Source organism: Rhinolophus hipposideros, assembly GCF_964194185.1.
Source record: "Rhinolophus hipposideros genome assembly, chromosome: 2".
Taxonomy (NCBI): domain Eukaryota; kingdom Metazoa; phylum Chordata; class Mammalia; order Chiroptera; family Rhinolophidae; genus Rhinolophus; species Rhinolophus hipposideros.
In genome coordinates, this window is record NC_138048.1 from 75,871,536 (window position 1) to 75,886,337 (window position 14,802).

General features: G+C 34.1%; 1 protein-coding gene across 1 annotated transcript in view; it reads left to right on the top strand.

The window, feature by feature from the left end:
- Nucleotides 1–14,802, top strand: part of ZBBX (zinc finger B-box domain containing) — a 114,680-nt gene that overhangs the window by 85,267 nt on the left and 14,611 nt on the right. Inside the window, exons 15-18 of the mRNA XM_081074693.1 lie at nt 1,823–2,130; nt 6,247–6,400; nt 7,160–7,276; nt 13,734–13,991. Coding sequence (XP_080930819.1) covers nt 1,823–2,130; nt 6,247–6,400; nt 7,160–7,276; nt 13,734–13,991 — 837 coding nt within the window. The remainder of the gene's footprint in view (nt 1–1,822; nt 2,131–6,246; nt 6,401–7,159; nt 7,277–13,733; nt 13,992–14,802) is intronic.

A 14,802-nucleotide genomic window follows, 5' to 3' on the forward strand; every position in this document is an offset into this window, starting at 1 on the left:
TTTTTTCTCAATCTGTACACTTTTAAATTTTCTTGTTTTATTGCATTAGACCTTCTAGCTTGGTGTTGGAAAAGAGTGGTAAGAGAGGACGTCCTATCCTTGTTCCTGATCTTAGGGGAAATGGTTCTAGTTTCGCTTCATGAAGTAAGATGTGAAATATATGTTGTTGTTTGTTGTTGTTGCTGATAGTCTTATCAAGCTGAGGAAGGTTCCTTTATTTCTAGTTCTCTGAGAGTTTTTGTCTTAAATGGGTGTTGGAATTTGTCATGCTTTTTCTGCGTCTATTCACATGACCCTGTGATTTTTCTTCTTTAGTATGTTGATGTGACAGATTAGATTGATTTTTGAATGTTGAACCAAGACATCTAATTTTTATAACTTAACAGGGCTTCCAACAAATAGACTAAATCATACCTGTACTTTTTACGTCACACTTGAAACATTATTAAAAGGCAGTTTTGTCATCTTTTCAAGAACGATAGATCCTAATGGAATTTTGCAACCTTGAAAAAATATTGTAGAGGTTAGTTGTGAACATTTACGTCTAAGAAATGGTATCTATTTGTGCCAACCAAAAAAATCAGGTAATTTCTATTGACATTTAAAAAGAAAGCACAGCATTATTGTGGCAGTTTCCCTACATTGAAGAGCCTTAATAAAGTTTTTCTTATCAAAGTATTTTGATGACATAGATGTTACTGTGTTTCTCATAGTACTTGTGCAATTTGAGAGGTGATAGTTGTTGGAAGTGGAAGTTCTAAATACTGCGTGTAATTGCCAAGCTGTATAAACATTTGATTGCGACAAGTAAGTCCTTTGGGCTGCAAAGCAGAATTTACATAGTGGAGATTATTTTAGTCATAGACTCTACTGTTTTACATAGTCTATTTATAGAGATAAGCTATTTATATTGGAAAGTGAATAAGGGATTATCAGATGAATGTGTATTTAATCTGGATAATGGTATACTTGTATACATTTTTATTTAAAAGGAAATCAATGTGGTACAAAAACTGTTAAATAATTTTTTTCTTCAGAAAATCTAGACCAATGTTTCACATCCCTAGCTGTACATTATATTCACCTGGAGAAGTTGGTGGAGGGAAACAAACAAACAAACAGCAATTACACATAGTGCTTGAGTCCCTCCCCCCAGCATCTGGTTTAGGGTCGGGCCTATACACTGGCAATTTTAAAGAGTTATCTTCAATGATTCCATGGTGTAACCAGATTGAGACCAGTGACTTAAACCAAGTGATTTATTAAAGGCAGACTTAGTGAGGTGGTGACCAATATAACCTCACTTATTTTATAGCTTTTCAGAGTCAGGTGTCCCAGTTTAATCATTGTGTGTGTCTTATCTGTTACTCTTTTATCTGGCAGATTTCCCTTGACCCTCTCCTCAACAGTAGGCATGCCAACGAAAAGAGGCAATATGTGGAAATCAGGTTCCCTCCGCATTATTTCTCATAAATTGCTGTTGTAAAACTTGAGTGGGAGAAGATGTAGGAAAGTGGGAATTGAACCAAAGGCTAAATAAAAATGTACATAGATTTTAAAATTTTATTACGAAATGAAATCTTTCCTCCTTCCCTTTGCACAGCTCATTAAGGTTTAAATGCATACGTAAATTATTATCATCATTTCTGAACATAAGCATAGTGAAAGTATTTTAACCCTGAGAAATCACTAAAGAAATGTTGATAATATAGTGTTTATTGATACAGGTTTACACCACAGAACATTTGATTTGTCAACCAATTAATCAATTTGTTTGTTTAAATTTACTTATTTAACTTTTATAAATGTGTGTTTTCAACAGCAGGGACTTCAAGCGTAAAATATGACAACATTGTGGAATCTGAGGTTTATTCTCCTGCTGTTGAAAAATCAGGAGAAAGCAGCTCTCTTGAAAGACATTTCAAAGAGAAATGTATAGATATGGAAAGTAATCAAAAGTCTGATGATTCCTGCATATCACTTTCGAGCAAGGGTTCTTTGCCAAGTGTTGATTTAGAAACACCTTACATTAAGGAGACATTATCTCAAGACTTTGATGAATTTGTCGAATTTAGCGATCTGCATGAGAGGACAAACTCTGAAGATTCAAAAACTACGAAGTCCTCACTGGTAAATCTCTATTATGTTTATTATATTAAAAATTTATAAGCAACATTATAAGAAAATCTTATATTGACACCATATATTCTTAAATGTTACTTTTTAGAAGTTAAAATATGCTACCTTATATTATCACGAGGTAGTTGAAGATTGACTTGTATGGGAAAAAATGTTAATGACTTATAGGACAAATTCTAATATGGTAAATGTCATTATAGTATATGGTTTCTATAACAAATCATACTTTAAGGTCCATTCACGCACCAGAGTAAGTGTTGTTACTTTTCTAAATAAAATTTGTTATTATGAAAAAAATAGTATAATAAATTATTTCTAGCTTTTTTACTCTATAGTCACTGGTTAAAATGAAATAAAGGCAGATAGGTAGATAGAATCAGTTTTGTGGCTTAATGAAATTATAGGTTTTAAAGGTAATTCCTTCAGTCTAATAAGGAAATAAGGGTGTAGTTTTTGTTTCTTCTTAGAGGGAAAAAAAGGTAAAGTAGCTCGTTATTGCATTATTGTCAAATTTTAAAACAATATTTGAATATCTGTTTTACATACTAAAATTCTTAAGTAATCGTGACTGTGAACAATAAACTCTTTGGAAACGGGGAAAATTAAATGTTAAATTGTTTGGAAATTGGGAAGTCATACGTTTTAACAACCCTTTAAAGTCATTCAAAATGAATCTCCCTGTGCCTAAAATGAAGGTGGGACCAAAATAGTTGAAGACTAAATAGTGAGCTGCTGCTAGTTTTTCTTGGGGACTGGATTTCTGTGCCCAACTTATGACAGTTCTCATCCCTTTCTGAAGTGAGAGACTGTAACTGAGATTCTGCAAAACCTTAGATCCTTCAAAGTTTGCTGAGTCACTGAAGGACTTCACCAGGAGACATACAGGCTCTCACAATTAGGTTGGTGAACCTGTTGCAATGATGTTGCTAACCTTTTTTGATATCAGAGGGATTATTCATTATGAATTTGTACCAACTGGACAGTTAACCAATTCACTACTTGAAAGTGCTGAAAAGGCGGCATGAAAATGTTAGATAACCTGAACTTTTCACCAACAATTTATGGCGATAACCTGGACTTTTCGGAAATAATCATGACAATGCACCAGCTCACACGGCACTGTCTGTGAGGGTGTTTATAGCGAGTAAACAAATAACTGTATTGGAACACCCTCCCTACTCATCTGATATGGCCCTCAATGGCTTCTTTCTTTACCCGAAGATAAAGGAAATATTGAAAGGAAGACATTTTGGTGACATTTAGTACATCAAGGGTAATATGACGATAGCTCTGATGGCCGTTCCAGAAAAAGAGTTCCCAAATTGCTTTGAAGGTTGGATTAGGCACTGGTGTTGGTGCATAGCTTCCCAAGGGGAGTACTTCGAAGGTGACCTTAGTAATATTCAGAAATGAGGTATGTAACACTTTGTCTAGGATGAGTTTGCGAACTTAATTGTCATACCTCATACATATTCACAGATGCAAGAAGATGAAAAGAAACTGATTTCTGTGGGGGTTCTGGGCCAGGTCAATAAAATATCTAACTTGAAAAATAGAAATCTTGGGCTTTCACTTAGCATAGGTTTGAAGTTTGAATATACATTTCTGGTTTGGTATCTCCAAGCCACAAAATTAATATTAATGTTAATCCATCTATTTATACCCAAATGTATCTGGCAGAAGTAAATCCCAATCTCTTCTAAAAAGTAATTCCCACAATTTAGGCAATAAAATATTCCCAAAAAGAAAGTCCCACTGCAGATGAGCTACTTCTACCCTCTTCTGATGAAGAAAATGATCATAGATTGAATTTCAACAAACAGAACAAACAAGAACTCTAATTTTCCAATTGCCATGGTGCATCATGAAGAGGGCTAGATGACACCTGCACATTCAGTGTGCTGTGTTATAGGAGAGGAATCCTGAGCATAGGAAACCCAATTCTTTTACATTTGTTGTAAGCCTATCTGACTTTTGTCCTAGAGGAGACATTATCTTCTACAACCTAATTAGAGGCATTTGGCAAAGCTTCAGTATATATATATACTGTATATATATACAGTATATATATACAGTATATATATACAGTATATACAGTATATATATATACAGTATATATATACAGTATATATATACAGTATATATATATACAGTATATATATATACTGTAGTAGTTCATATATTAATGGAAAGCAGTGTAGCAGTTAGAACTACTTTTATTAACAAAGATACATCTCAAAAATATGTTAATTAAATATAAAAAGGTAAATCAAGTCTGATAGTATTTTTGGAAATATTTCAGACAATTGTAACATTTTATGGGCACATTCAGGTGTAATAATAATAGTCAAAAACATTATTTGGATAGAATACATCAACTTTAATGAAATAATATTATTAGCTCTCTATATAAAGACATATATGTATATTTGGCATAGAAATCTGAAGCAAATCTTTTAAATTACTGATATCAAATTGTGTGATCAAAGTGTAGTATGTGTGTTGATATAACTACATATTCAAAGTATTTCATAATTAAAACTGGAATGCTGAAAAGCTTCTAATCATATCTTGATCTTTTATGCAACTATTATAAAAAATATGGTAAATGATTACATCATAGAGCATAGTGGTAGAATCTACTTCCTTTTCATCCCTAATGACTGCACATTAAGTGTTTTTATTCTCCTCCTGCCCCTGTAGAAGCCATTCCCTGAGCAGAAACTACTTAAAATTCCCTTGTGCTCCAGTAGAAAATACAAGAGTAAGCAGGAGGGGCAGTTTTTAGCAGTGGCATTACTTAACTTCCAAATTGAGTATAAGACAGTTCATTTTGCTATTCAGTTTTCAGAAATTGGGTTCTTCATAATAGTGGAAGCTTCTATGGAATTAAGTACCAAGTTGTAGATGAGCAGCGATGAGGTATGGTCAGGTGCCGGGAAGAGCATGGACGAATCAGGGTCTCATGATTCTGGTTCTGAAATTAATAATAGTTAACTTTGTGAATATGGGAAACAAACAAACACTCTTTCACTATGCTTATCTGTCTATCGAGGCTTTAAAAAACCCTTCCAGTTTTGCTATTACTATCTAATTCAAATATGTGCTTCACTAGATCTGAAGGGTTTCTGTAAATTGGTTTCAGTGTCTGGGAGAGCCAGTGAAGCTGTCATGGAGACTTAGACTTGTCTTTGAAGGAGATAATTTATTGATCACTAACTAGGTTGTATATTTTTTTTTACCATTTTTATGACTTATAAATTTTAATAGAGTTACAGTTTTCTCTGTGTTGGTTACCGCCTTGAACATTTGCATTTGGGCATTAATTCGATCTAGTAGGACATTTTTCAATACTGATGGACACTCTGATCATATTTTAAACCCATCTGGAGTTCTCACTTCTGAATCTCTCTAGTCTGTTTCCTACTAGACTACTAGTATTTTTTTTAAGTCCCATTTATATTCTCCCCGAGGAGGAAAGCATATAAAACATTGAATTCATAGGGTGATGGGATAAGCCTAGGCATCAAATCAGCCAGGCCTATGTTCAAAACCTAGGTCTGCTAGTTTCTAGCTATATAATAAACTTCTCAAGTTACTTAGCTCGATTTTGCCTCAGTTTTCTACTTATATATTTGCTTTATGATGGACGTTTTGTTAATATGATTTTGTCTATGACCATGGTTGAACCTGATTTATTCCAATTGATACTTACTTTCATCTTTGAAATAATTTTATATATAGACCAAGACGTTAGTCCAGAAGCATAGCATATGGGAGAGATTCTGTTTTCCAGAGTAATGTATGTGCGGAAACATTGAGGCAAGAAAATAAAGGAAAGAAAGGAAAAAGAAAACTTTATATTGTTTCATGAACTTCTGTCTTCCTTAGATTGATAGCAACTTTCAGATAATTACTGTAAATATGGTTTATGTAGTTCTCAGAACCTACCGTATATGTTTTGTTATTATTTATATTCCCACTACTAGAACTTTCACTTGATGAAGGCAGAATCCATTCCAAGAACATAGTAGGTACTCAATTAATGAATGTTTTGTTTTGTGTTTATAAGATAAACTTAATTTTGTTGAATATTTTGTTTCCTAGTTGTTACAAGAAATAGCACTCAGAAATAAGCCTATAACTGAAAAATATCAAGGACTTGAAAGATTCTTTGTTTTTGATAAAAATGAAAGACTCAACTTACTTCCTTCTAATAGCTTAGAACACAGCTATTCCAGTACTACGATTACAATTTCAGGTAAATGAAATCAGATGGCCTGTGGATCAACCTAACAATTCTCTGACACATTTTTTTAAAGTTTGTCGTCATCTTAGGAAATACTGGGCAACTCTGTTCAACAAATAAAATCATTTTATTCTCTAGCTGAAATTATTAACCGGTGAGTTGCCACATATTTATATTGAAGGCGTTATCAGAATGAGAGATAAGATGACTATAAGAAGACTGGAGAGAGATTACATTTAGAATTTAGAAATGTGGTCCTTACTAAACTGCAACATATAAGCTATTTGAATCACTTTGTTAGCTGTCATGTATGGTATGATGATTCTTAAATGTCATAATACAAGCAAATCTCAAACTCTTAGAATCTGTGAGATTTCTGAGATATACCTGTAATTTCCTTTTGAAATTAGGTTTCTATGTCACATATACTCTTAGGTTTCCTATGTATTCAAATGTCTTTATTCATATATAGACTATCATACTTTATGGTATGTGGTTGTATAATTTCTAAAATACTTGTTTCTATTCAAGCCTGTGTGTGTAATATCTTTGTAATCTCGAGTTTATTTTTTCTTTTTATTAAGCTATGTGAATCAAATGGTTTTAATTGTGCAATTATGAGGTTTTATCTTTTGAAATATATATCACACTGTTACAAATGTTCCTTGTTTAGCTAAATATTATCCAATAAGACAATAAATATAATAAAGCAACAACATGAATTTCTCTCCTTTTAAAAATGTGTATTATTTTATAATTTTTCTATTTCAGGAAACAGAGACTGGATCCCAAACGATAGCATAAGTGCATCTGCTCACAGGGCAGTTGCCTTGTGTGTTCTGCAGAGCGCCCAGAACCCACCACCAAGTAGAACCCAGCAAAATATAGGTAAGGTGGACTGTAAGAGCACAGTGCCATGTCGCTGGCTCACATTGTTTATTAGCTTGTCTTGCAGCAGTTTACTAGCCACCTAAAAATTAATTGTTGCAGTTTTATAATTTAAACTGAATCTTTTTAACTTTCTGTCCTGGTCGTTCCTTCCCAAACCAAAAAGAAAAAAACAAAAACAAAAACGAAACCCTAGAGTAGTCATTATTTCTCTCCGAAAACCCAAGTTATATTTATTCTTAGTTATTTTCTGGAGCAATGCATTAGAGAATGATATTTTTAACATCTCAGGACATGGTGTATATTTTGAACAATCCTCAGACAATACACAGTCAGTTTATTACACTCTTAGGAAGCAGAGTTCTATATTAGGTGTTGCTATTCTTCCACTTGGTTAATATGATGGCCAGACATAGCCCTTGGTGAAAGGAATGGTTTAGGTGAAGATTGCTGTTTGTAGCCTTGGGAGAGACACTTCCATTCTAAACCTAACGCTAAATGTGTTAACCCTGGGATCTTGATTTAGTTCATTATCTTCATTGTCTAACCAAAATAATCGCACGATTTTCTATAGGATAACTCTCTTGACATGTTGAATGTTGTAATATTTTCCTAGTGAGTGTATACAGAGGATTTTGACATCATTAGAGTCAGTATTATTATTAGGTCACTATTGTTATCCAATAACATCTGCTAAAGTAGGTTTGCTTTGGCTGAATTTCGTATGAAGTTGCAGGAGATGCTAACGAATTGAGGCCATTCGGCACGGATATGCTGAGTATGTGGGCACTGTGTTGGGCCTGGGGGAAGAGGGATACATCAGTCATGTTCCCTGATCTTCTGGAGGAACAGTTGACTAAGGGGGCTGCTTGCCTTTGTTTGAGGGTCACCTTCAAGCCAGAAACTTAATTACATAGGATTGTCTAGATGGGTAAGATTCTATGTTTCTCTTTCTTTATCTACAAGATTATGTGTTGCTCTTGTTTTATCTAAATCCTGTGATTACAGCTGCTAGACTAGATTAGATACTTTCCATATGTATTTGTGTTGCAAAACTGTCAGATATAAGAGGTTTTTCTTTAGCGGAAAAACTATCCATTTATGTTAAATGTTTTTTGCCTCTATTGTTAGATACCTATTCTCATATCAAAGTTTAGAGCCACTTCAAAAATTCTGGTTGTTTCTTTCTGAGGCTGTCAAAGGAATTGTTTTAAGTTACTGTATGATGAAACCAAATTCACATACATACATACTAGGACTGATCTCTAATAGCCAAATGCCTTTAAGAATCAATTTGGAATGGTCAGATGATATCAATAAATTACCACAAAACACATTTGTGAGAGCACCTACTTTAGGCCAGGCACTGTCAGACACTGGTGATACAAAATGAGGCCTAATTCCTGTAGCGTGAGGGTTTAGGGTCCAGTGCAGAGTTTCCCAAACTTCCCTGTGAGCATAATTGGCTAGGAAACCCTTTGTAATATGCTTTCTCCACCTTACTCTTAGAGATTCAGATTCATTAAGGCTGAGCTAGGATCCAGGAATTTGCATTTATTTTATCAACAACTTCTTCTTATGCTGATGTAGTAGTCCAAAACTCATACATTGAGAAAACTGCTCCGTGGATAGCAAACACACAAATTATACCATAGGTTTTATGAAAGGACTATGTAACATAGTTTTGGAGATTAACATGTAATTAATAATATAGCACATGTGATCAGTTATAATAGAGATTAGGTATGTGTGCAGTCTTTTCGGAATGAAGATGATGAAAGAATTGCCACTGAAAGTATAGATATGCAAGGTGTTAGAGATTAGGTGGCATTTCAGCTGAATCTTGAAGAAGTCATAAGATTTACCAGTTAGGGGCTGTATGGACATAAATGGCTTTATATCTGTGGCCTGAAATAAAATAAAAATTTTCTGGCTATGCCATAATTTACAGAAATCTTATATTCTGAACTAATGACAGTATGGTAAGGAATTCCTATTTCTGTAAGGTTTTTTTTTTTTTTTTTAAATTTATGAATGTAAAAATGTGATAGTTATACATATATGTGTGTAAGTCCATTGAATTTACCCACCCTCTGCAGAAACCTACTGCTACCTCCTCACCTCTCCCACATGGAGAAATCTGAAACTGAGAGTCATAGTCATCTTGACTCTCCCCTCTACCACATCCTACTTATCCCTGGATCCTGCTGATTTCAGCTCTCAAATCGACCCCAAATGAAACTGCTTCTATCTTTACTGCTCAAGATGAATCCATACCAGTTGTCCATCATCTTCCACTTGTCTCCCCCAAATTCACTTTTGCCTCTCTCCAAAACATGTTCCTATGATTAATTTCTATCCAATTCTACTATTTATAGTTAGTGAGTGAACTGTTGATATTTGTAGTCATAAAATTGTTTGTAATTTATAGGGAGTGAATCATATTTTCTGTAAACTTAAACCATAAATTTCATCATGCCAATCTTCTGCTTAAAAGCATCCCATTGCTTCCTGGAGAAGACAGAAAAACATTATATCCCTTACTATGCATTACACAGCAGTACCTGAGCTGGCACTGCCTACCGCTGCTAACTGCAGCTTCTCTCCCACCTTGCAGCCCACTGGCTTTTTCTGTTCTTAGACCACATTCTTACCTTACTTCTCAGCTTTGAAATTTGCTCTTTCCTCTGTCCCAGGATGTTCTGAAGCTTCCATCTGCATCTTGAACTTTTTCATATAATCGATTCTTTCCCATTATTCAGCCTTAGCCCGGATGCCACCTCCTTAGAGAGGCCATCCTATGTATTTACTACTGGTGTCTTAGGTCCCTTAATCACATTTACCATATTTTATCTTTCTTAGAGAATCTACCACTAAATCACATTATTTTTATTTACTTGTTTTCTGCTTAAGCCACCTTCATTGGAAAGAAAGCAAGGGCCTCGTCTATCCTGTTCAGTGGTGCCTCCTCAGGGATGGAACAGGGCCTGGTACATTGTAGTTACTTAGTAAGTGTTTCTGAATGAGTGAGGCAGGATAGCAGGACTGTGTGTTAGCTTGGAGTGAGACTTGAGCTTAGGAGCAAGGTCTCCTTCACTTTTGAATACCCAGATCCTGGCACAGTGCCTGGCAGTTTTAGGGTTTGACGAAGGATTTTATAAATGAGTTGAATTGGGTGTTAATTTATAGGCTCTCAGAGTTGGAGGGGATTTCAGACATCATTCTGTCCAACTTTTTAATTTTCCTGGTGAGTTACAAATTGTCATGTCTCAGCTCACAAGATAATTTCTAATTCAGTGAGATTAGACAATAGTCCTTGCTTCCCGGTGTAGCATTTTTTTCCCACTAAACCATGCTGCTAAATAAAATTTACATGTATGTTTCAAGAACTCTTAGAACTATATTTCTATTTTTTTAATGTATACATTCTTAGTAATTTACACAGTGGAGCAAGGATATCAATAGACAATATTTTGCTACCTTTTTTCAAGTATAAAATATTAGGTCCTTTGATCAGAAAGGTATTTGTTATTGAAACACTGTGCAAAAAGCAGGTTACTCTGATTATGCTTCATCAGTTCTAATTTATAATTAGAACAGCAACAATTATTGTTGTATTAAATATTATTCAATGAGTGATTCAAAGCTTTTATATTCTTATCAGCATTCTGTGCTCATTAATGAGGACTCTTCTATTTTATCTTTCAAATATTTGTCATGGTTTCATTAGTAATCATAGAGTATATATTATTTAGCTAATACCAAAGACAGTTTATTTTGTTATATTTAAAGTATAACTGTGATCAGTGTTAATCTGTAATTTCCTAAACTGATGGCACAAGTTACTCCTAAAGTAATGTGTTGTGCTTATAATCTACAAACTGGACTTTAAAAAAAATGATGGAATGATCTCTTCAGTACTGGCATTTTTGATTACTGCCAGTTTTAACTGTGTTTTAAATCTTAACCCTTGCAGTAACATTTATTAATGTTACAATAAACATCAGAGAGAATGAACACTCACCTACATGAATAAAATAAATGAATGAAATCATGGACCAAATTGGAGCATCTTCTATCTCTTTCTATGTGCTGGGTAGTCTAAATTATGCTTTGAACATATTTCCATTCAGAATGATGGTCTGTCTCTTTGTTGTGTGCCAGCGTAAGTCTCATCATCCCTGGTGTACTTTTCTTTTTTTTCTCAATTGGGATCAAGTAATATCAAATACTGTGACAACTAGAGGTTGCTGCAAGAGTTCAAGTGTTTGTGCTCTTCTGAATCTTCTGAAGGACAGCTACATTATGATAACATTTTCTTACTTCATTTATCTGTGTTGGCAGAAGTCCAGTTCTTGCTAATAACATCTTTCATTTGTTGGTTTTATTTTAATAAGAGTTCCAAATACTTATAAATTTTACTTGACTGAGATACAGCACAATACAGATAGAAGAGTATGGTTTTCTCAGTAGATGTGGAAGTTTTGATTTTTGTGGTTTAATTACCGTTACACTCACTGACCTGTTCTATTGCTGTTCCTACTACAGCTTTATTATGGAGGAATGGCAAGTTGCTTTGCTTGGTGGCTATGAATAAAATATTGATTCTTTACATATTACAGGAAAAGAGAGAAGTAATTTCCAAATTCTTGCCATTAAAATATTTCTTAGGGATATTTATATTTATTTTTCTTAAAACACAGACACATTTTTTGTCAGTTATTTTTCTTCAGAATTATCTCTGAGCACAAACAGACACAAAAGGTCAGGATCTTAATTTATTCATAATTTCATTCCAAGAAAAATTGTTTTCAAAATTGATTTCTGAAATGTTCATTAAAATTGATGCCCTTTGGGACTTACCTTAGTCAGTTTTAATTGCTTAAATAATTACACACTGCATTAAGATTCTTCTTAGGATACTAGCTACATGCAAAGTAGATCTTTAATGTTTAACAAAAAAAAAAAAAAAGGCTAACTCTATAGTTATTAAATGTTTAATACATGACAACTGCCTGTAGCCACTCTTCTGAATTTCATATTTTCCTTTGAGCCAATAGTTTGGGAATAATGCTATATGGCATATGTTCAGTCAAATCATAATTTTTATGATAATGATGACAGCACTTTTCTAACAAATTCATGGTTTTACACAAAACCAATTTGTGTTAAGGGAATGCAAACTTATAATATAAATCATTCATATTTAATGTAAATATAGTCATCTAAATCAGATCAATGAATCAGTACACTAAAGCCGTTACCTGTGTTATGCATTTCTAAATGTGTACCTTGAAAATTCCCTTGTAACCACAAGATTCTTTAATAGAGGGAATTTTCAAGGTACACATTTAGAAATGCATAACACAGGTAACGGTTTTAGTGTACTGATTCATTGATCTGATTTAGATGACTATATTTACATTAAATATGAATGATTTATATTATAAGGGGGTGGGGGTTGGGTGATGAGGGTAAAGGGGATCAAATATATGGTGATGGAAGGAGAACTGACTCTGGGTGGTGAACACACAATGGGATTTATAGACGATGTAATACAGAATTGTACACATGAAATCTATGTAACTTTATTAACAATTGTCACCCCAATAAAATTAATTAAAAAAAAAGAATCTTGGAACAATGCCAAATTAAAATTAGTGATATTGTATTAGTGTAAAATTTGAAGAGATTTTTTTTTCCTACTATGAACAAAACACACATGTTGAAGAAACCAACTAAACAAACCTTGAGATATATCAAGATAAAGTGGTGACTGCACTTATTATAGAACAAAGTAATAACCTGAGTTATATCTGTGCTTCTGGAACTTTTCTACTAAAGTACCCTATAAAGCAGCAGAGAGTGAAGTCATATTTAGGAAAATCAGAGATGTGATCTCAATTTCTTTAAACCCTATGTTGTTGGGTTTTTTTGTTTGTTTTTTTAATGTGTATACTAGCCTATTTTGTCTCCATACTTTTTCTAATATAAGAATAAATTACATGCCATCTGGTAAAATTGGTTCACTGGGGAGTAATACCATGTTTATCCTATGGGTTTTTCTCTTACAAGGCACTGGTGGTATTGTCCTAGAATTTAAGAAATGTGGCATAGCAGTTGGCGATGGGAAAGGCTATAAGACTGAATGCTGGATTAGTGTGGAATTGACTTAGTTTACCGATGATTTGCTTCAGTTAAAATTAGTTTATCTTTTTCTAAGTGTAGAAAAATTTAGGGAAAAATAACCCAGAAGTGATCTGTATGACATGGTAAAAGTAATTTGGGATCAATAAATTATGATAAACTAGTATGGATGATAATCCAAAATTCATTTTTTCATAAATTTTATTGCGTAACTGCTCTAAATTTGAGGGGGTTGATATTTTATATCTTTAAGCACTCATTCGGAATTATAAAAAGAGCTGACTTAAAAAGTTTGTATTTTTCATTTTAGATCAGACATCACAGAGACCTTCAACAGCAAATTTGTCACTTTCTAACTCTGTTAAAAGAAACTCCAGTTGCCCTTCCTCCTCTCATCCTCCATCAAGAAGTGCAGCCTCTCCATCACTATCTAGAGCTGCTTCTGAAATTTCCAAAATTGAATATATCGACATTACTGACCACAATGAGCCTTCCTTAGACAGCGCTGCTGATCAACAAACCTTAAACAGTTTGGAAAAAGAATTAAATGTGCTGAGAAATCTTTCAGGTAATGCTGTTTTTTTTTTCACTGCAGGCAATGTTAACTCTGCCTTCTTACTGATTCTTCATATTGTATTCCAAGAAAACAAGCTAGCAAACACAAAAGCCTTTCCCTTTTCCTCTTTGAGCAATAGATTTTTGTGTCTGTTTTCTTGGATATTCCCTGGTGTCACCCGGAAAATGTTATGTGTGGATGCCAACCACACTAGAGACAGTGTTTCTTAGCCCATATAATACACAGTTAAATCGTATTGCAGAGGAACCTTTATGTGGACAGAATTCTTTTCTCCTTTCGACAAAACTTCTGAGTGCTTTATGTCTGTAGCTTTAGGAGAGCTGCTGCCCAGAACTGTTGGAGTATTCAGCTGTTAGACCTCTTAAAGCAGTGTTTCTCAAACTTCAACATATACACAAAGCCTTCGGGTATCTTGTTAAAAATACAGATTCTGACTCAGGCTCTCTGGGTGGGGTCCGGAGATTCTACACATCCAACAAGTACCCAGTTAATGCCAATGCTGCTGGTTGGCAGGGCAGTTTGAGGAGAAATTATTCATGTGTGTTCTAGTTCCTGAACCTCAAAGGGTGTAGTCTGGTAACCATATTCTTGAATTTAACAAAGGTTTATTTTGGTAACAAAACATCAGGGGAAGTAATCTTAATTTTCATCAGAAAGCTGTTCATCTAGTTTGATGGAAACCAGCTGCAAGTCTAAGAGGCAAGCTAGAAACTTCTCAGAAGCCTGTATACTCCATTCATGGCTCCTCCTTCGGTTTTGTTTGTTGTTGTTGTTTTAGTGATAGTCACCTTAGAAGAATGAC